The sequence below is a fragment of the Dasypus novemcinctus genome, chromosome 3 (assembly GCF_030445035.2).
Source record: "Dasypus novemcinctus isolate mDasNov1 chromosome 3, mDasNov1.1.hap2, whole genome shotgun sequence".
NCBI lineage: Eukaryota > Metazoa > Chordata > Mammalia > Cingulata > Dasypodidae > Dasypus > Dasypus novemcinctus.
In genome coordinates, this window is record NC_080675.1 from 1,661,622 (window position 1) to 1,683,835 (window position 22,214).

Here is a 22,214-nt window from a genome sequence, read left to right on the forward strand (position 1 = left end):
GCCACCAGTCCTGTCCGGAGCCACGGCAAGACCCTTGCCCTCTCGGGGGCTCAGTTTCCCCGCCTGCACCAAGGCGGCCCGACTCTGCCGAGGACACGCCCCCTTTCCCCTGGGACGTGAAGCGGGAGCCCAGGGCCCGCCCGGGACAGCGTCCAGTGGAGACCAGGCGGGGGCCCTGCGCGGGGACCCCTAGTCGCCGGAAGCCCCGGGGACCCCAGGGGGGACGCCCCTTCCCGCCCCCCCTTCGCACCCAGGCCCGGTCCCGTGACCGCCCCCCACCTCCCCGGCCCCGCCCCCCCACCTCCCCGGCCCCAGCCCGCAGGGCCCCCGGGCTCGGCTCGTACCTTTCCAACGCCGCAGGTGCTGTCCTTGGCCTTGGGGGCCGCCCGGAGCAGGCAGGGGGGCGCGGGCGGGGGCCACAGGCGCAGGGCGCCGCTGAAGTCGGTGGGGTAGGTGGAGGCGGTGCGGGCGGGCGCGGGCGGCGGGGGCCCCCTCTTGCGCTTGGCGGCCAGGCTGAGCTTCTGGGCAGCCCTGGGGGCACAGCAGGAAGCAAGCGGGTCCGCGCTCCTCGCAGCCCCCCACGCCCGCCCGACGAAGCCCCGGCTGCCCCAGAGGAGGCAGGAGCGCTGACCCGGCCGGCGGGAGGGCTCTCCTCCGTGGCCCCTGCCGGGAGGGCGCTCAGGGACCCGGCACAGCAGGAATTCAGCAGACGCCGCCGGAACCCACCCCTGGGAAGCCCACCTGCCCCCGGCCGCCACCCCCCAGCCGCGCTGACCTGCAGCCGCCTCCTCCGGGGACAGAACCGGGGGCTGGCGGAAAGCGGAGTCCTGCCCCGACAGTGGACAGGCCAGCCGGGCGCCCGCTGCGACCTTCACACACCTGCGCTGGCCGGGAGCCCACACGCTCACACGCTCACTCTCCCCTTACACGTCCATGCTCACCTCAACGCTCTCATACAATCACACGCATTCACATCTCCCCCATATACACACTCGAGCACACCTCATGTCGACAGCACCGTCGCACAAGCACACCCACACACTGTGCACCGACACACTCACGGCCATCCACGTTCACGCTCCCACACGGTCACACGCACCTGCTCCCGCCTCACCTGTGGCCTGGCCAGCCCACCCTCCCAGGGTGCCCCGAGACCCCTCCCCCACCTGCCCCTCCCCGAGGGCCCTCCCTGCTGCACCCAGCAGAGCCTGCAGGGCAGGTGCCCCCTGCCAGAGACCCACACCCAGGCTTGGGCCACCAGGCCACGGGGAGGTTGTGGGGACAGGGCCCCCCTGAACCCCAAGTCAAGGCTCAAGGGGAAGCTGAGACCAGGCCGGGGCAGGGACTCACCGGCAGGCACTGGGCGGTGGGCAGGGGGCAGGGCCAGGTGGCTGCCACGCGCAGACGGACACACACCTCGGCCCGAGCAGTGAGGACGGGATCGGCCCCAGGACGGGGGCTGGACCCGAGGCTCCTCAGGTCCCTGCTGGCCCCCGAGCCTGGAACCTTCCTGGCACAGCGTCTCTACCCCACGGTCTGACCTAACTCGGGGCGCCGCCCGCCCCTGCCCACCGCCGGCCCCCGAGGCGGGGAGCAGAGGCTGCGCCCCATCCCGGCCCGGCCCCCAGGCTATGCTTTGAGGACGTGCCTCGGCAGGCGCACCGCAGACGTCAGCGCACTGGCAAGGCCCCAGGACGGGAGCTTTCTCCTCTGATGACGCCCAGGCCCCTGCGAGGCCGGGTCAAACCCCTCGGCCCACGCCACACCCACCGGCAGGCGCCCCGGGGCGCAGGGGGGCTGGGGTGGGGGCCGGGGGCCTGGCGGGGCGAGGAGGGGCTGCACGAAAGGCGCGGCAGGCAGCGCGCCTCGGCTCCAGGGCGGCCGTGGACAGCAGGGGCTCCGTCTGCACCACACGGCGGTGCTCAGCCCCACGGCTCCTCCAGGAAGCCTGCCCGGCGCCCCTCCCCAGCCCGACTCCCGACGCTTAAGGAAGCCACGCCTGCCCTGAGAAGCGTGTCCACGCGCGGTCCTCCAGGCACGCTGGAGGGCACTTCCCACACCCAGCGCCCAGCGCCAGGCCCGGGGTGTGGGAACACTCCAGGTGAGCCTGCGAATGAATGAATGAGTGGACGAGTGAGTGAATGGGGGGATGAATGAATGAATGAGCGAGCAAGCAGGTGACTCAATGAATGAGTCAAGAATCAGTGAATGGGGGAAGGAATGACTGTGTGATGGAGCAGGTGAATGAATGGATAATGAGAAAGTGGGTAAATAAGCAAATGAGTGGGCGAATGAATGAATGCTGGAATGAGTAAGTGGGGGTGAAAGAATGGATGAGTGAGTGAGGTGAATGAATGAGTGGGTGAGTGAGAAGGTGAATGAGTAAATGAGTGAGTGAATGAATAAGTGATCAAGCAGGTGACTGAATGAATTGAGTAGAGAAGTGAGTGAATAAGTGAAAGTATGAGTGGGGAAGTGAAAGAATGAGTGAATGAAGTGAATGAATGAATGAGTGGGGTGGATGAGTGAGCAGTAGAGTGAAGGAATGAGTGGGGGAGTGAATGGGGTGAATGAGTGGGTGACTGAGAGGTGAATAAATAAGTAGATGAGTGAGTGAATAGCGAGCAAGCAGAGAGCTGAAGGATGAATGAATGAGTGAGGTGAGTGAATGAGTGAATGAATGAACAGACGAACGACTGAATAAACGAGTGAGTGAGTGAGCGGCTGAGTGGACAACACAGTGGGGCGAGCGAGTGGGGGCTCGCCTGGGGGGGTGGGCAGGTCCTCCGGCCTGTCCGGGCGCCCCCCAGGCCCCGCCTTCCTCCGGCCCGTCCGGGCGCCCCCCAGGCCCCGCCTTCCGGGCCTTTCCGGAAGGGAAGGGTTTTGCCCACCGACCAGGAAGAGCTGGGCCCTCCCGGGGGGCTCCAGAGGCAGCGGGCCTTGGGGAGCCCCCAGACCCCGAGGGGCCCAGGCAGGGCTGTCCAGACACGTGCAGGGTCAGGCACGGCCAGGCCGGGGCTTCCTAACGAGGCCGCGAGGAGGCCGCACCCGCTCCACCCGGTGTCCCCCCCGGGCGGCCTGGAGCCCCAGAGCTGCCTCTCGGAGTGCAGCTGCCTGCTGCCAGGCTGCCGCCCAGCCCTGCGGAGTGGGGCCCCGGGGCCTGCGGGGCTGCCAAGAGGGGCCCCGGCAGAGGGACCGCGGCCCCCGCTTCCGACCTCCTGCCCACCCCGGGGTCTGTCCTCCTCAGGGTCAGAGCTGGGAGGACCCCGCTGAGGCTGCAGGGCAACCGGGATGAGGGTGCAGAGTTCAAGGGCACAGGAGGGGCCGAGAAGCAGGGGGCAGGCAGGGAAGGAGACGGGGGGCAGGGGAAGTGGGGCCAGGGCAGGGGAGGGCAGGGGGCAGGGGAGGGCAGGGGGCAGGGGGCAGGGGAGGGCGGGGGATGGGCGGGGCAGGGTACAGGGGAGGGGGCAAGGATGGGGCGGGGCAGGGGGCAGGGGACAAGGGCAAGAAAGGGCAGGGGGCAGGGGCAGGGGGCAGGGAAGGGAGCAGGGACCGGGGACAAGGGCAGGGGGCAGGGGAGGGCAGGGGACAGGGGAGGGGGCAGGGGCAGAGCGGGGAGCAGGGACCGGGGGCAAGGGCAGGGGTGGGACAGGGCAGGGGGCAGGGCTTGGAGACCCCGGGGTGCAGGGATCCTGGCACCGGAGGACACCCCCCCGAGGCCCCTCCACCCAGCGGCCCCCTGCTCAGCAGCACTGGGGCCTGAGGCGGAGCCCACTCCCCACGGAGCCTGCCAGGACCAGAGAGCACGGCCGCACGCCCTCCCAGCCATGCGTGCCGACCCTGCGCTGGACGTGGGGGCCACGGGGACTCAAGGGCAGCCCGGGTCCCGAGTGGCCTCTGGAAGGGCAGGTGGAGGGAGGAGGAGGCGTCTCGAGGAGGGGAGACGGCAGAAGTAGGGGCCGCAGATCAGGGTGGGGAGGGGCTCCCAGACCTAGAGGGCGGTGGGGCCACCAGAGCAGGAAAGGAACTAGCGGGGACATGGGGGGGGGGGGCTGGAGGGGAAGGAGGCCCCTGAAAGCTGAAGGGGACATGGGAGGTGGGCAGGAGGGGGTGCAGGGGGAGCTGGAGGGGGTGGGGGCCCCCAAAGCTGGAGGGGACATGGGAGGGGAGCTGGGGGGGTGAGCTGGAGGGGGAGGGGGCCCCCAAAGCTGGAGGGGACATGGGAGCAGGGCTGGAGGGGGCGTGGGGGCAGCTGGACAGGGAGGAGGCCCCCAAAGCTGGAGTGGACACGGGAGGGGACTAGAGGGGGCTTGTGGGGAGCTGAGTCCCCAGAGCAGGAGGGGATGTGGGAGGGGAGCTGGAGAGGGTAGGGGGCTCTGTGCACGGGGACGCCCGCTGACCCCTAAGCCCGAGCCTGCTCCCACGTGCACCCACACCTCAGTCTCCCCACCCGGAGATCAGGGACGAGCCCCTCAAAGCAAGCTGGGGGGATCGGGCAAGCCGAGACCCCCAGGACCTGGACACAAGGTCCAGCTGGAAGCCCCGCCCCCGGCCGCCCGCCGCAGCGCCGCCCGCTGGCCCCCAGCCTGCCCCCTGCGCCTCTGGGGCCGAGGGAAGCGGCCCGGGCAGCCCGCGGAGGGAGGGGCAGGGGGGCGCGGGCTGTGCCCGGCACGGGCTGGGGCCCTGAGGGCCGGCAGCTGCCACGGAGGCGTCTGGTCAGGCCCCTGCCCCCTCCAAGCCGCAGCCCCCGACCCACAAAACACAGGGAGCAGATGGGGGGGTCAGAGCATAGTGGGGTCTCATCCTCGAGGGCCAAGGATGCCACGGGGGCCTCCAGCCTGCGACCCCAACCAAGTGGGGCCCAAGCTGACCAGGCCACCAGGCAGGCACCCGCCAAGCGCAGCAGCTCGCCCGGGGCCCACCCCGGGGAACCCCCTTCCAAGGGCTCAGGAGAGCACAGCGCACAGACGCCCCGTTTCAAAAATGGGCAAAAGACTCAAGCGGCACATCTCTGCAAAGAGAGCACGTGAAGCACGCTCAACATCATTAGCCACCAGGGAAACGCAAATCAAACGAGGAGGAGACTCCCTTCCACACCCACCAGAACGGTGCTGTTAAAAGAAAAAGGGAAGTAACAACCACGGGAGAGGGTGTGCAGAAATAGAAACACTCACTGCTGGGGCAGCATCAAGCGGCGCCGTCTCTGCAGAAGGCAGTTTGGCGGAACCTCTGAAAGTTAAGTATAGAATTATCACAGGACCCAGCAGTCCCGCTACTAGGTACACACGCAGAAGAACTGAGAGTAGGGCTGGAGCAGATATTTGCACACCGACATTCACAGCAGCATTATTCACAATTGCCAAAATATGGAAGCAACCCAAGTGTCCATGAACTGGAGAATGGAGAAATAAAATGAAGTATACACATACGACGGAATATTATTCTGCCATAAAAAGGAATGAAAAGAGAAGCAGACGTGGCTCAAGTGATTGATTTCCCGCCTACCACATAGGAAGTCCTGGGTTCAGTTTCCAGTTCTTCCTAAAGAAAATGAGCAAGACAACAAGCTGATGCAAAAGGCTGGCACCACAGGATGATGCAACAAGAGAGACACAAGGAGGAAAACATAATGAGAGATACAGCAAAGCAGGGAGCCAGAGGTGGCTCAAGCGATTAGGTGCCTCCTTCCCACATGGGAGGTCCTGGGTTCTGTTCTGGTGCCACCTAAAAGGAAGATGAGCACCCAATGAACAGATACAGCAAGTGCAAACAACGCGAGGGTGGGGAGAAATAAATAGATCAAACAAATCTTTAAATTTAAAAAAAGGAATGAAGAGCTGCTGCACGCGACAACGTGGACATCATGTTGAGTGAAAGAAGCCAAGCACGGAAGAACAAATATTGTACAACCTCACTGACTTGAAACAATTAGAACAAGCGACCTTACAAAGTCAGAACCCAAGACCCAGGTTCTCAGGGACGGGGTGGGGAGGGGGAGAGGGTGACAGCTTCAGCTGCGGGGGCTCCCTCTGGAACGATGAACGCGTTTGGTGACGGACGGGGGAGACGGAAGCACGACACCGCACGCCGTCGACAGCCCCGCGTTATCTGAACGTGACCGAAGGGAAGACGGAGGGTTGTGGATTTGGTGTGGAGTATTTCACTCCCCCCCGTGGCAGCGCGGCCCGGGGAGCCCCGCGCGAAGCCGCGGACCCGCGCTGCTGGGGCGAGGACGAGCAGGTGCTGCGCGGGCGGTCACCGTGTCCCACGCCCGTGCGGGAGCCGGTGGGGGGGGGGGGGGGGGCACGGCGCGTGCTGCTCACACAGCGCTCTGCGGGCCGCGGCCTCTCGATGACGAGCACACGGCGTGAGGAGCAGCAGCCACGGCGGCACCGGGCGGCGAGCAAGCCGGGGTCATGACAGCGCCCACTGCCCCTCAGCACTGCCCCCCCGCCCCTCAGCACTGCCCCCCCTGCCCCTCAGCACTGCCCCCTGCCCCCTCAGCACTGCCTCCCCGCCCCTCAGCACTGCCCCCCCCGCCCCTCAGCACTGCCCCCCCGCCCCTCAGCACTGCCCCCTGCCCCCTCAGCACTGCCTCCCCACCCCTCAGCACTGCCCCCCTGCCCCCTCAGCACTGCCCCCCTGCCCCCTCAGCACTGCCCCCCCGCCCCTCAGCACTGCCCCCCCGCCCCTCAGCACTGCCCCCTGCCCCCTCAGCACTGCCTCCCCACCCCTCAGCACTGCCCCCCTGCCCCCTCAGCACTGCCCCCCTGCCCCCTCAGCACTGCCCCCCCGCCCCTCAGCACTGCCCCCCTGCCCCTCAGCACTGCCCCCCCCGCCCCTCAGCACTGCCCCCCCGCCCCTCAGCACTGCCCCCCTGCCCCCTCAGCACTGCCTCCCCGCCCCTCAGCACTGCCCCCCCGCCCCTCAGCACTGCCCCCCTGCCCCCTCAGCACTGCCCCCCCGCCCCTCAGCACTGCCCCCCTGCCCCCTCAGCACTGCCCCCCTGACCCTCAGCACTGCCTCCCCGCCCCTCAAGCACTGCCCCCCTGCCCCCTCAGCACTGCCCCCCCGCCCCCTCAGCACTGCCCCCCGCCCCTCAGCACTGCCCCCCCCCGCCCCCTCAGCACTGCCCCCCGCCCCTCAAGCACTGCCCCCCCGGCCCCCTCGGCTTGCTCCCCCCAGCCCCAGCCGATTTTAGGCCTCCAGTCAGCCCCGTTTCTATGGTAACTGCCCAAGGTCAGCGCGAGCGCCCGCTTCCCTCCCAGGGACAAAGGCGGCGGCCGCTCGCAGGAGCGCGGAGGGGCTAAGGCGCCGCGCGGCCTGACACCCTCCTCTGGCGTGGGGGCTGGAAAGGGGCGGCGGCCGGAAGCCCCGGCCCCGGCACCGCTGGAGCTCCCCTTCCTTCTCGTTCAGAGTCTCAGCGCTTGAAACCCTCCTGCCGCGGCAGAGGCCCCCGACACGGGGCGCTGGAAATCGGGGTTCTCTGGGGCCGGGACCCCGGCGGGGGCCTCGTTCCAGGCTGCCCGGCCCAGCCCGGGGCGCACAGTCTGGAGCAAACCGCGGCCCCCGCGACGCCGTGGCCCCCGGAGCACCCAGAGCTCCCGGCCCGGGCAGGCGCGCGTGGGGCGGGGGGCGGCGTCAGCCCCCGGGTAGGCTCTGGCCGGCGGGGGAGCAGGAGCCGCCTTGGGGCGAGGCCGGCGCCGAGGAACGAGGAACGTGTCGGAAGCCACCAGCAGAGCAAGGTGGCAGGCAGGGTCGGGGGCCCCCCTGGCCCCCCAGCCTCCCCCGGACCCCCGGGGCGCTCCCCGCAGCCCCCAGCCCCCTCCGTCCAGGACGCCCACGGCGGGGGCCACCTCCGTGCTGGGAGCCCACCCCCACGGCCTCGCTGCACCTCACGGCAACTCTGGGGCGAACGCCCTTTGGCCAAGGGGAAACTGAGGCACAGGCTGCCCGGCTCGGCAGTGGCACAGGCCCCCAGTGGCGGGCCCCACGGGCGGCGGGTGCAGAGGTCCGAGCCCCCGTGGCGGCCCCCACGCGTCTCCCACCCGCGGGGCCCGGTGGCGTGCAGGGCCTCCAGGGAGACCCCCACCCCGGAGCACCTACCTCATGAAGAAGGCGGCCGCGGCGGAGGGGCCGGGGGAGCCCAGCGCTGGCCCCACGCAGGCCCCGCCGTGGCCCCAGGTCCTCGGCGCACCACGAGGGCCCCCGACGGCGGGCGCATCTCTGACCGTGTCGGCCACTGCCACTGCGGCCACCGCCGCCTCAGCCTGGGGGAGAGAGGAAGCCCCAGTGAGGGCGAGTGGGTGGGGGGCAGGGGACCCCGTGGTGTGCGCCGGGCTCGAGCAGTCCCCGGGCCCCCCCCCATGTGCTGAGCAGGCCCCAAAACCGGCACAGCCGCCCCCCCAGGCCCCACCCTGCCCATGGGCCGCGCAGTCCCCACGTGGGGCTGCCCCGACGGGCACCCGCAGGCACGGGGCCTGGCACCCCTGCCCGCCCCCACCACGCCCCAGCGCGCAGGGCCGGGGACCCCGCCGGGGAGCGCCATGGCGTAACCGGGGGACCACGATAAGTGTTTGCCGCGCGCGCTAACCGCCCCCACAGAAGCCCACGACGTCCAGCGTCTGGAGCCCCGCTGGGTGTTTCCCCTCATTATCCAGGGAAAATCCCAGAGGCGGCACCTCCGGGGCGCACGGCACGACTCAGCGCCCGAGCCCGGCCCCGCCTGCCGCCGTCTGGGGGGCCGCGCCCACCCCGAGGCGGTCGCCCACGCAGCATGCAGAGGGCGGGGGTCCCCGGGGGGGCAAGGACTGCCCAGCCCCCTCGGGTCTCCCAGCACCTGGGCCCGGGGCCAGGGGAGACCTCCAACAGGCAAGCCGGGGAGGCCTGGGTACAGCTGCCCCTCGCCACAGGGGGCTCACCCCAGCCCCTGGCCAGCGCGGCTCCAGCCGCCCCGAGACACGGAGCAGACGCCTGCAAACCCGCCTTCACAGAGAGCCTGGCCCTGGCCTCCCTGGCACCGGCCCGCCCCAGGCTGCAAGGAGGGGCGCAGCTGGGTCACCCCGGCACTCACCCACCCCCACCAGCCAGAGCCCAGGTCCCCCACGAGGCTCAGCGCCCACCAGCTGTCGTGCCTGCCCGCCTCGCCCCCCCAAACCCCCTCTGCCAACTCGAGAGAGAACTCCTGCTCATCCCTCAGAGCCCAGCCCAGCCCGCTCTTTGCCCCGGCCCCTCCTCGGCTCGTTTCTGCCACGCGCGGCTCTTCTGCACCCAGGGAGGCGGCATCGCGCTTCCGAAGCACCACATCCGCGGGCCCCGAGCAGGTACCAGGGATCGGGACCCCAGAGGCCCCACCAGCCCTGCCCGGCAGCCGGCGTCCACTTCACCGGAACCCCAGGGCCTCGCAGCAGGCAGGCGGGGGCATAGAGGCGCTGGGCGAGCAGGAGCGCGGGCCGGGGGTGTCGGCCCAGGCCAGGTGGCGGGAAGGGGGTGGCTGCGGCTGGGGGCCAGGGGCTTCGGTGATGGACCCCGCGCAGCCGGCACCTGCTCCTTCCTCCCCGAGCCGCGTGCACCGCCTGCCCTGGCCCGGGAGGGCGACGCCCGCGTCGTGCCCGCTGAACGGGTGCGTTCCGCGCCTGGCACAGCAGGGAAGGGAGCGCCTGCGAGGTCAGGCTGCAGGGGTGTCCTCCCCTCGGGACAGCGAGCCGCCACCGGCAGCCCGCGGCCGTGGCTCCTGGGGCCGCGCCCATGCTCGGCGCACGACAGCCTGCGCCCCGCGGGCGGGGGCCGGGGCCTCCCCCACACTGACCTGTCCTGAGAGGTCCCGCGCACGGCCGGGCTGCGCCGTCCCCTCGAGCTGCCGGGACAACGGCTCCGTCTTTCGGGCCGGCCGCTGCCGACTCCTGCCACAAGCAGAGCCCGGGGCGCACCAAAAGAAGCCGCTGGGCAAAGCGGGGGCCGGAGGGGGGGGGGCGGAGGGGAGGGGGCCGGCGAGGGGGACGACCACAACACGGGGAGAGAAGACAGGGGGGCACGGAGGAGGGGGGCGTGCGGGCGGCCAAACGGAAAGCGGGGAGGAGGCTTCACAAGCAGCAACGAAAGGAGAAGCGTGGAGAGAGGAGAGCGTGAGGCAGGCCCGCCCGCCCGCCGGGGACCCCAGCCCAGCCCCCGGCCCCCGCCCCACCCACGAGCCCGCCGGGACCCCGCACCACCCACGAGCCAGCCGGGACCCTGCCCCACCCACGAGGCCGCCGGGACCCCAGCCCACCCACGAGCCCGCCGGGACCCCGCCCCACCCACGAGCCAGCCGGGACCCCAGCCCACCCACGAGCCAGCCAAGACCCCGCCCCGCCCACGAGCCCCCCCCCCCCGATCCTGGACCCTGCCCCACCCCCAAGCCTGGACCCCTGCTCCCAACAGCCCCCAGGCCAGGACCCCCATCCCTTTCTGCCCCTAATCAGCCCCCCAGGCCCCCGGCCCTGCACCCAGCCAGGACTCAGCCCCCCAGCTAAGGCGCACTCAGGCCCAGGACCCCAGGAGCCCCTGCGCCTGAAAACACTCCACAAACGAGACGGCGGGGGCTGCCCAAGCAGGGTCCCCGGGCCCAGCTCAGCCCCCGTCCTCGGGGAGCACCCTGAGCCTGGGTTCAGGAGACGCCAAACCAAGCACTCTCTCAGGAGCCCTCAGGCCTGGGTCCTAGTCTGCTCGATTCGGGCCCTGATGACCGGGTGGCGAGGTGGCGGGTTGGTAAACCGAGGCCCAGCAGGCGGCCCCGGCCACGAGATGGGGCGTGGTGGCGAGAGGCAGGCCCCACCCCCCGAAGCTCCCCCCAGCGCCCAGCGGCCGAGCCCCAAGAGCAGGGGGACATCACCAGGCCCCTGGCCGGGGCGACGGTGGGGGACCACCCCAGCTTGGGGGCTCGGGGCGACGCCCCTGCCCGGTGCCGCCGACCCGAGGCCTGGGCCAGCGACACCCTGCTCCTACTCTGTGCCTCGAGGCCAGCAGCGGCACCTCCTCCAGGAAGTCCTCCACTCTACCCCACCTGCCCCCCACGGCTGGTCAGGGCCCGCGGCTCCTCCCAGGAGGTCCCAGGGAGACGCGTCAAGCAGCCCTGGCCAGCGCGGCCTCGGGCCACCGCACCCGGCTCCCCCCCACCCAGCACCCCCCTCAGCTATCTCGAGATGTCGGGGTGCACAGGAGGGAAAGCAGGCGCTGAGCAAGGATTTCCCAAGCACCCCGAGCGGCCCCTCGGAGGCCTCAGCCTCCAGATCCCTGCCCGCGGAACATTCCAGACTCGCAGTTCTGGCTGTGTCCTGTCACCAGCCGAGGCCGCCCACCCCGACCACCGGGCTCCCGGGGTCCCACTCCCCACCAAGACCCCGAGGCAGGGCCGCCAGGCAGGCTCTCAACCACAGCGCCCCAAAAACTCCAGGCACTGCGTGTGGCTGCAGGGATCCAGAGCCCACCCCCAGCCCCCCAGCCCCCTCCAGCCCCGGTCAAAGTGAAGGTGCGTCCGAGCCAGCTGCGCCCCGACGCTGGACCTGGGATGGGCGGCCCCCCCACAGTTCTGGCACCCGTGCCCGCCTCGGACCGGACGTGCCACGGCCTGGGGCCTTGGGCGGCCGGCGTGGAGCCCTGAGTCCTGAGGCCGGCGTTCCCGGCCCCGCATCGAACCCCTGGCACGCGGGGAGCCCTCGTCCGCGCCCAGCTGTCCTCCCTATGCGCCTGATAAGCTTCCGATCGGTCGCCAGGGCCACTGCCCAATCGTAAACTCCCCCTCGCCCCAAAGGCCGTCGGTGCCTTCATCTACGCGCGAAGGGGCGGCTCGGATGCCCGCGCGTTAGGGTGCACGCCGCCCCCCAGAGCAGCCCAGCTGGAGGCCGGCACCGCCGCCCTTTCCTGCCCTGCAGACGCGGGGGCCGCAGCACGGGGCAGCCCGCCGGGGGCCGAGGGAAAGGAAGGGGCTCCAGCTCCACCACCCTCCTCGGCCCGCACCCCTCCCTGGCTCCCACGCGCCCACCCCACGGAGGGCAGCCCCCTCGGCCTGGCGACCGGGCCCTGTAAGACCCGGGCCAGCTCCCGCCAGGGCCCGCCGAGGGGGTGCTGGTTCTCCTGTGAGCGCCAGACCCCCGTCCCCAGGCCCGGGGACCAGGCCACTGCTCGTCGAGTCTGCGCCGGGGCTGCCGTCCATCACGGGCCACCCAGCCTCTGAGCCCTGCGGCCCCCCCGGCCCGCCCACCCGCCTGGCTCCCGGCGCTGCAGCTGCCCAGCAGGAACGTGGCTCCTCACGGCCGCGCGCGGGTGTCACCCTGGGGCTCCACGGGGGGCAGGCAACGCGGGGCGGGGGCCGCCGCGCTGCTGGACGGTGGTCCAGGGCTGCCACGTGACACTCAGGCCCGGGGGCCGCACAGCCTGCCCCAGCCCGTCCACCTGCCCCAGCCTATCCGCCTCCCCCAGCCCCTCTCTGGTGGCATCTTGCTGCTTCACGCTCCCACTTGGGGGGTCTCCGGCTCGACAGCGCGAGGCCCTGCTGACCCCCGGCCGAGTGGACGGACGTCGTGGGGGGACCAGGGCTGAGCCGCTGTGGGTGCCAGGGGCAGCCCAGACCACCCTGTGTACCCCGAAACCTCAAACCAATCCCTCCAGCATCCTGGGAATATCGCCCAACACCCCACCCCCTCCGGGACCCCCCAGGTGGGAAACCAGGGCACGCGGCGGCAACTTCGGGGGAGGCCCCGGCAGCGGAGCGCGGCAGCCCACAGGGCGCCCGTGCTGGTCTCGGCCCCCGGGCCCCAGCCCCCGCCGCTGCTGTGGGGCGACAGCCCCCCCACATGCTCTGGAGGCCCCCCGGGGCAGAGGATCTTCCCTGAGCAAAGGGCGCCCAGGAAACAGCCCACAGCGCAGAGGCGGGTCCTGAGACCAGCCGGGGGCGCTGCTCTGCCCTCCCCACCACCCCGAGGCTGCACGGCCCCGGCCCCTGCCCCCGCTGTGGGCGTGGCAGGGAGCCCCAGGGGAGGGGGCCCGGGGGCAGGGGGCTCCTGCTCCCCCCGGTGGCCGACCCTGGCCAGGAGCTGCGGGGCCCCATCGGTCCACAGCTTGAGGCCGGCGCGGTCTCAGCCATGGCAGCCGAAACCACGGGTGGCCCGAGCCGTGGTCGCCACGCAGGAGGCAGCGCCCAGGCCACCAGGGCCTCTGCAGGGGGCTCCGGAAGGACTGACGCCCACCCAGCGTCCGGGGCCCTCGCTGTGGGGAGAAGCCACGCTGTGGGGCCACGGGCAGGACGTGGTCAGGACCCCCCCCCGGGTACTCACCAGGCAGGCGGGCGGCAGCAGGCGGTCCACCCTCGAGACGCTCCACACGCCCTCCAGGCACTGCTGGGCCTGGATGGTCACCGTGCTGAGGGCGCCGCCCAGGCCGGCCGGGGCCACCGACACCTGCACGCTGGGGCCGGGGGGCCAGGCCGGCCCCCTCCTCCGGTCAGGTGCCGGCTGCCGCGCCGCCGCGTCCCTCGGGCCCGCCATGGCGCCCGGCGCGGCGTGGGGCACATCGGGCTCCTCCCGGCTGGCCGGCGCCTGCCGCAGCTGCAGGGCCTCCCGCGCCAGCCGGCTCAGGCGCGCGGCGCAGACGTCGCAGCGGCGCACGGCCTCCGGGTGGCACTCGGGCAGGGCCGCGGGCACGGGCAGCTGGTCGAGAAGCAGGGCCGGGAGACGCGGATCCTGGGGAACGAGGGACAGGGGCGTGGTCAGTGCCGGGCGGCAGGAGCCCCACCTCCCCCGCGCCCCCCCGCCACACACCGCACAACTGATTAGCAAGCCGCCCGGCCCTCCCCTGGGGCCGCCCTCCCCTCCCGGGGCAACGCGCCGCGCTTGCCAGCGGCGAACCCGGCACATCTGCCATGTGCCCAGACGGCCACACCGCGCTCGCAACGGCCATTGGTCACAGAGCCGCCCGAAGCCGGGCGAGAAGCAGGGTGGGCGGCTGACTCCACCCGCTGGCCAGCTCCGGCGGCAGGGACCCTGCAGGAGGCAGCTCAGCTGCGGCGGAGGGCCCCGCGCCCACATGCCACGCCCCACGCCCTGAACCCTGTACCCCGAACCCCACGTCCACACCTCACGACCCCAAACCCTGAGCCCCACACCCCACGCCCCCGCGCCCCGAACCCCGCACCCACGCACCCTGCACCCCAAACTGCATGCCTGCACCCCACGCCCCAAACCCTGAGCCCTGAGCCCCCAAACCCTGAGCCCTGGAACCCCAAGCCCCAAGCCCTGAGCCCCGTGCCCCCAAACCCTGAGCCCCGTGCCCCACACCCTAGCTCTGAGCCCCCAAGCCCCAGGGCCACCTGGACTCAAGCGGCTGAGGCGGGGGCTGGGGGCTGGGGGCTGGGGGCCACCCCTGCCTCTTGGGTCTGCAGCCCTGGGGGGGGATTAGGAGATAAAACGAAACTTGGTCCCGCCAGGAAAGCACCGAGAGGTCATGCCACGCAAGGAAGGCAAGCGTGTTGACACGCTGGGCGAGCGGGAGGCGATCGCGGCTCAGGGGAGACCCCGCCCCGGGGGTGGGCGCTGCCGGGCAGCGGGTGCGAGGCGAGGCTCAGCGCCCATCACCTGTGACGGGGCCCTGCTGTCCTAAGCTGCTGGGCGGGGCGGATGCGTGGGCCCGTCCCCACGAGGCTGGGGCCCAGAGGGACCTGGGAACAGGGCCGGGGCCGGCACTGCTCGTGGAGGCCATGAGGGCTTCCTGGAGGAGGCGGCGGCCACGGGCAGAGCAGAGAGAACCTCACTGCAGGCTCGCCACGTTCCCAGGCCCCTCGGGTCCCGCGGCCACCCCCACAGGCTCTGCCCCCGCCCTGCCCCAGGGCAGCCTGCGCAGCGGGGACCTTCCTGCTCAGGTCGGGTGGTCCAGTGCCCCCAGAGGCCCCGCCCCCTTCCCAAGGGGCAGACCCGACCGCAGCGACCCGGGCAGCCTCTTGGATCTGGACGGAGACCCCTCGGCCAGCCCCGGCCCCCCAGGACTCACCGGCGTCCCACCTGACGAGCAAACACAGCCCCAACCCACGCGCCCACCTGCAGGTCGGCGGGTCCCCAGGCCCAGGCCTCCCCCCCCCCAATCCGGTCCCCCACCCAGCCCCCTGACCCAGCCCCGCCCCCCCAGCATTGCCCCAGGCCCAGACCAGCCCCTGCCCTGCCCCGCCCCTGGCCCCGCCCCCACCCAGCACCCCCCCCTGCCCTGCCCCAGGCCTTGCCCCCAACCCAGCCCCCAGCCCTGCCCCTGGCCTTGCCCCCAACCCAGCCCCCAGCCCTGCCCCTGGCCTTGCCCCAGGCGCTGGGCCCTAGCCCCGGCCCGCCCCCCCCCCCCACCTGGCCCTGTCCCCAGCACACAGCTCTAGCCCCGCCCCTGGCCCCACCCCCACCCTGCCCCTGGCCCTGCCCCAGGCCCCCAGGCCCTGTCCCCAGCCCGGGGCTGCCGCTCAAGTGGGGTCCTGCAGCCCCCTCCCCACCAGCCGCCCACACGGCACGGCCCCCCCAGCGCGCCCTTGCTGGGAGGACGCTGAGGCCCCCACCTCCGCCTGTGGCTGGCACGCCCCCCAGATCCGCGTGCTTGGCCCAGGCTCCCGGGCGGGGAGGGGGCCCGCTGGGAGGGGCCGTGCGGGCGGGCCCAGCGCCTGGGAGGGCCAAGAGCACCCGGTGGCCCAGCTGTTTCCCAGGCCCTGGCTCCAATTCCGGAGTTTCCCGCTCAGCGGGGGGCGGGGGGGTCCCCCTCAGGCTGCTCCTGGGGGAGGGGCGGGAGGAAAGGGGTGGGCCTGGCAGAGCCTCTGCGGGGTGGGAAAGAGCGGGACCCCGGCCGAGCCTCCGGCGCAGACCCCGGCCCCAGCGCTCGAGGGCCTCCGGCCTCCTGGAGGGCCAGCCCTGCGACCCCCTGCCCACCGCACGCCTGCCCCAGGGTCACCCCAGCCCCCAGGCCGTGGCTCAGGGCACAGCCCCCACCCAGCTCCCGGGCCGGGCACCGAGGCCCCTGCTTGTTCCGTGGGGGTCCAGGCTGGAGGGTGGGAAGAACGGGCCGGGGGTCTCGACCTCTGGGGTGACTCTCAAGCCCACTGGAAGACGAGGCACTTGGCCCCCCAGGGCCGCCCGCATTCCTGCGAGCACGGCCCCCCCGGAAGGGCCGCAGCCCCCTCCTCCCTCGGACCCCGCCTGAGCCCCAGGGTGGGGGCAGCTCGGGACGGGGCCCCTCACCGCAGACAGGGGCGCAGGGGCGACGCGAGCCGGGCCAGGAGGGGTCTCCCCAAGCCTCAGCGCGGGGCGGCTGCAGGGTGGGGGCGGCAGACACGCTCACGGCCACGAGCCCCTCCTGGGGGACTCCAGGCAGGTGCCTCAGGGGCCGAGAGGGGGGCCTGGGGGTGGGGGCTTCTCGGGGGCCCTCGGCAGCTGCAGCCGCCGCACCACCTGCTGCTCGCGGGCCGGAAGCGGCAGGGAAGGAGACAAAGGCCCGCCCGCCCCGCGCCGCCCCGCGCCCCCCCCGCGCCCCCCTCGCCGCCTGCTCCGCGGCCTTCCGCCGGGCACGCAGCCGCCACCAAGGCCGCTCTGCTGCCCCGCCGGCCCCCCGGGCTGGGCCTCCCGTCGGGAACTTGCACCCCCGAAAGTCCCAGCCACTGCCCCCCTCCTCTATTCCCCCCCCCAAGCCCAGAAGCTCCACACAGGCAGTAATTACCTGCTGCAAAATATGACTTTTAATTCCCTCTTTGTGCTCTAATTCAGCAGATACTTTACTCGTGTTTGGAGGTGTTTTTCTTAATTCAATTCAATTTAGCGCCGCGCACAACCCACCACGGCGCCGCCCCGGTTTTAGGTGGCTTCCCCGCTACTTAAAACGGCTTTTTATTGCTTATTCTCTTTCTCGCTCTCCGCTTTGCTTTAAGTAATCCTTCCATTTTCTCCCGCTTGGGAGGCCCGGGGGCTCTGGTTGGGACGCAGCTGCTGAGGGACCCCTGGGCTCCACGGCCGCGCCCCCGCCCCAGCCCCCGCGAGCCTGGGGAGGGCCCCTGCCCCCGCTGCCAGGGCCCGACACCCCCTGCTTCCGGCGCCCCCGTCTCCCCGTCACTTCCCAGGGGCCCGGCACTGCCCGGCAGAGGCCTGGGGCCCAGAGCTGGAGGCGGGGGCAGCAGCGGGCAGCGACCCCCGCCGGGCCGTCCCCGCCTTCCCGTCCCTCCACAGACAAGGCCGGCCTGGGGGCCGCCGCATCCGGAGTTGACAACAGGTCCAGGAAGGGGCCCCACGGCCCGGCCGGCCGCCCCCCCCCCGGGACCCCGCTGTCGAGGAAATTCCGATATCCGGTCAGCCGGCGGGCGGGGCGCTAGGAGCCGGGGCTCGGGGGTCCAGCACGGGCACCCTGCGCCCGGCCTCCACCGCCCGGCGCCTCCTCCCACGGCGGCCGGGCCGGGCACTTCCCCGCACGCCAGCGGGGACGCTGGAGGACATCCCGAGCCTGGAGGGCCCGGCCGGCCTCCTTGGCCCAGCACTGGCCGGCACGTCCCCTGCAGCCGGGTGCCAGGCGCCGGCCCAGCTGGGCAGCTCGGGGCACAGACGAGCCCATTGAGCGCCCATGCCGCCTGTCAATGGCCCCCTGTCCTCCGCGGCCAGGCGGGCTCAGACCGAGCTGGGGGCCTGAGAACCGGCCTCCGGCTGTGGGCAGCCTGCGTGAGGGCTGGGGAGCCCCCAGGGCCACGTCCGAGGGGCGCAGGAGCAGGGCTGGTTGTGCCCGCAGCCCCGGGCCCCCGAGCAGGGCGCCTGGCGAGGGCCGGAGCCGCACGCTCCCACGGACACGGGCAGGGGCCGAGCTGGGCCGCCCCCCCCTCGCTGGGTTAGAGCTGACGCGCAGCCGAGCAGGAACGCCCGGGCCCCGCCGCCCCGCCAGGCCTGCCCCCGGGTCCCACAGCCGCCCCCGCGGCAAGCAGAGCCTGCCAGCCGCCGGGGGAGGGCACACTCGCAGCCGGAGACCTCTCCCACGGCGCCAGACCACCCTGGCCCCGGGGGTCCTGCTGGAAGGGCCCTGCCCGGGAAGGCAGCTGGGCAGGGCAGGCCACCTGCCAGCCGCGCTGTGCCCACGGCAAAGAGGCTTCTGCTGGAGGGAAGGGCCGGCAGGAGGGAGGACTTGCCCGAGGACCCTGCTCACAGCGGGGAAACTGAGGCCCACAGGAAACGCACACACCCAAGAGGGCAGCCCGGGCCCCGGCCCCTGGGCACAGCCGTCCACCTGCCCCGGCCCCTCTCCCCACGCAGGAGGCACACCTGCCAGCTCTGAGAACCCCCCGTCCCGTGTCCCCTGAGCCCCATCCAGGCTCAGTCCCCCAGTGTGGCTCTGGGGAGGGGGCCCTGTTTAAAACGCCTGCTATGGGACCCCGGCCGCACAAGTGGACCCCTCCGAGCTGAACCACCCCAGCCCCAGCCCCTGTGGTGTCTGCACTCGCACCCGCAACCCGCCCGGGCGCCAGACCCAGGAGCCGGAAATGGAGCGGGGAGGTGGGGTGGGAGGCCAGGGGCTTCCCGGGCAAGGGGCGCGAGTGCCCTTGCCAGCAAGAGGGGCACCTGGAGAGGGACGGGGACCCAGGCAGGGTAGCCTCGGGGTCAAGGGGCCCCAGCAGGGCCCAGGAGAGAGCAGGAGGGGTCTCCAGGCCCAGACCTGACAGCCGTCACCCCGCACACAACGGGGACCCCCAACTCGGGCCCCCTGAGCTGGCCCAGCCTCGCATAAACGGAGAGACCTCTGCCCGGCTGGGGGCCGCCTGGACGAGGGCTGGGGCTCGAGGCGGGCGGGGGCCGCCAGCGGCGGTCCTGGAACCCTCGGGCACGGGGAGGACGCGGCCCCCCACCCACTGAGCGAGAGTCACGAGGGCTAAACGAGAATTGATCACCTCACGCCAGGCGCGCTAATCAATTCAGCGCCGGTATCGGCCCGTCGGCTGTCACCGGGTCCCCGGAGAGGCTGCCACCTCCGCCTGACACATCTGGGGCAGCTGGAGCACTCCTTGAACAGGAGCCCCTCCCCACACCCAGCAGGGACGGTCCTCGGGGGGTCGCCATCCTGGCAGGGGGCTGTTGCCTCACGTGGCAGGCAGCCCTGGGATGTGGGGGGAAGGGGCCTGGCTGGTCACATAGTCGTTCAACAAACATTTCCGGGTGGCCCAGCCCCATCCCTGCCTTTGTTGAGCTCCGAGGACAGAGGTGGGCCAGGGCCCAGCACGGCGCCCGCAAGGCGAGGAAGGGCTGGAAGAGCGCAGCCCGGGGGCCGCACGGGAAGGAGGCAGGAGCTGCTCCTCTCTGTCCAGCCGTGGTCCGCGCGGCAGGTGCCAAGTCATCGGGTGGCAGCTCTCACTCAACCTGGGACCCTGCCACGGGGAGTGCAGGGGTGGGAGGGGTGCGGGGGGCAGGGGTCTGCGGGGGAGACCACCGGGACGAAGCGAGGGTGAAGCCAGGGAGAGGAGGCGGGTGCAGGGACCTCAGTCCGAGGCGGCACGTGGGCCACGGGGCCCTGGGGCAGGAGGCCGCAGGGGAGGGGTCCACAGAGGGGCCGGGGGCAAGGCTGCTGGCCATGGAGGGTGCTGGGTGGGCACCCGCGGCGGGTCTGGGGCCCGAGGCCGAGGGCACGAGGCAGGCAGTGAGGCGCACGGGGGAGGCCGGGCCGCGCCCACGACTGCTGCGTACACCCAGGGCCGAGGGCCTGCGCGGCTTGGGAGGGACAGTGCTCAGGGCTCCCGCGTGGGTGAGAGGAAAAGGTCCCCCAGGCCCCGGGGGGGCCCCTCCAGGCACCCTCCGGCCCGGTGCACGCGGACGGCACGCGGACGAGGTCCCCAATCCCACAGCACCTGGGACGGGGCTTCCGGGGCCAGCCTCGCTGCACGGGGAGGAAACTGAGGCAGGCTCTGGGACACTGGCCGCAGGGCAGCAGGGAGAGGCGGAACCGGACATCCGGCAGCCAGGCCTGACACCCCGGGGACACCCCCCACAGCCGGGCACAACCCCACTCTCAAGCACTCGACTCGGCACAAAGCAGCAGTGGCGGCGGAGCGGGGCTGGCTCTCCACCTGCTCCCGCGCCTGTGACGGAAACGCAGTGGTACCGCCTCACGGAGCGGGGAGCCGAACCCAGCGCGACCACGCACCTGCAGGGCCCACGGGCGCGTGGCCTGCAGACAGGGGGGCCGGGGGGCGGCCAGCGGGCAGGACAGGACGTGCGCGGAGCCTGCAGGCTGTCACCGGCCTCCTATGGCCTTCTGCCCCTGAGACCAGGTAGGGGGCTGCGAGGGCCAAGCCACGGGAGGCGGGGGCCGCTCCAGCCCTGCCCCCGCCCCCAGCCCGGCCCCAGCCGTGGGGCCTGATGGTGAGACAATGCAGGAAGCCCAGCTGCCACCGTGAACAATGAGTGGCCTGGGGGACACCCCAAAATGCCGACTCCAGACTCCCAGTGACCCCGGAACCAGCCACACGGGGCCCTCTCTCATCCATGGCCCTGCAGAGACCCCCCCTCCAAAACCAAAAGCGGCCAGGTCCGCCAGCCGGCCACCGCCTCCCCGGCCTCCCCAGCGCGGCTGCACGACGTGGCCCGGCCAAGCCTGGCGAGCAGCTCCGGCCTCCCTGGAGAAACAATGGGTCTTGGGGCTTCCTGGGGCCGCCCCTCAAGTTATCCCAGCTGAGAAGAAGGGAGCCCCAACAGAGAAAGCCCCTGAGGGAAAGGGCTGCCCGGCAGGAAGGACGCCCGGCCCCACCCAGCCAGGCCACAAGCCGGGAGGCCCCCGAGACCCCGGGTGCAGCCCCAGGCCTGCCAGCGGCCGGCTCGACCACCGGGACGCCCAGCGCCACCCTCGGCTGACCAGGCCAGGTCCCGGCTAGAGCCTGGGCGTGCCACCGGCCGAAGCCCGTGCCGAGGAGGGAGACCAGCTCCGGCAGCAGAGCCCACCTCTCTCGCGCCTCAGTTTCCCTTAATGGGGGAGGGAAACGGCCGTTAGCTCCAAGAGGCACAGAGGAGTGACCCCATCCACCTTCTCCGAGGGACCCCCTTGGTGTCTCAAACTAGACGGACCGCAGGGAGCGGCCCCCCAACAAGACTCCAGAAGGACCTAGAAAGCACCCCCAGGACAGCGAGCAGACCCGCACGCCTCCCGGGGCCCAGGGGCGCGCCCCCGCCGCCCAGACCTGCCCCGCCCACCGGGGGAGCTAAATTTAGACTCAATGGGAATTACGTGGACTTCCCAGGAACTCGGGGAGGGAAGGGCTTCCTCCCGGGGCTGCCCGGTGAACAATGGGCCTGGCGGGCCCGGCTGCAGGGGGCGGGGAGCCCTGCCCCTGCCTCACCTTGCCACCCCTCCCCGAGTCCAGCAACTCAACTGCCAGCCGGGTGGCGCTGCCTGTAGGGGACAGAGCCCCAGGTATTGTTGGAGGCTGGGACGGGACTGGACACACGCTCCTTACGTGACCTGGAGCAGGGCGTGTGAGGGGCTGCCCATCCCGGGATCTCCTGCCCGGGGGCCCCGGGGACCCCAAAGACAACACACCCAGGAAGCTCCCACTGCAGGCAGGGCAGGGCTGTCCCCCCTCCCCACCCCGTGGAGGCCCTGCCATCTCCTCTCTCCCCTTCCCCTGAGGGTCCAGCTGCTTGTCTCCCCTCCAAGGCCCTTCCGACTGCGTCCCTGCAGGACTCACACACACCTGTTACAAACGGGGAAACTGAGGACGGGAGACCAGAAGGGAGTGACAAAAAAGCCCGAGTGGAACAAGCAGCATGCAGACTGGAACCCCCAGCTCCCTGCCGCGTGGACCCTGCTCTGAGGGGCAGCCCGAGGAGGGGTCACTTACCCGGAGGGGTGTCCCGGGGCCGCTGACCAGCCTCCACGCCTGCTGCTTGAGCTCGGCCAGCTTCGTGTGGCAGTGGCGGCACCAGCCTCCGCCGACCCAGTGGCTCTGCTCGGCGCTGGCCCCGGCGCCCTCGGGCGCAGGGCGGTTGCCGCAGGGGTCCTGCTCCGGCGCCACGGGCAGCCTCTCGCGGGGCGTCACCTCCAGCGGCGGCAGCGGCTCTCGGCCCGGGCCGCCCTCGGCCACCTGGGAGGGGTAGTGGGAGAGTCATCGTGAGCCTGGACCGCCACCAGAGCGGGGCTCCGGACCTCGTGCACCAGGGCCCCGGTGTGACGCACAAGCTCCGAACGCGGGCCCCCACTGCCACCCC

General features: G+C 72.1%; 1 protein-coding gene across 1 annotated transcript in view; it reads right to left on the minus strand.

The window, feature by feature from the left end:
- Positions 1-22,214, minus strand: part of KIF26A (kinesin family member 26A) — a 36,525-nt gene that overhangs the window by 12,067 nt on the left and 2,244 nt on the right. The window contains 4 exon segments of the mRNA XM_071213444.1: positions 345-531; positions 8,107-8,270; positions 13,311-13,715; positions 21,848-22,090. Of these exon segments, the coding sequence (XP_071069545.1) occupies positions 345-531; positions 8,107-8,270; positions 13,311-13,715; positions 21,848-22,090 (999 nt within the window).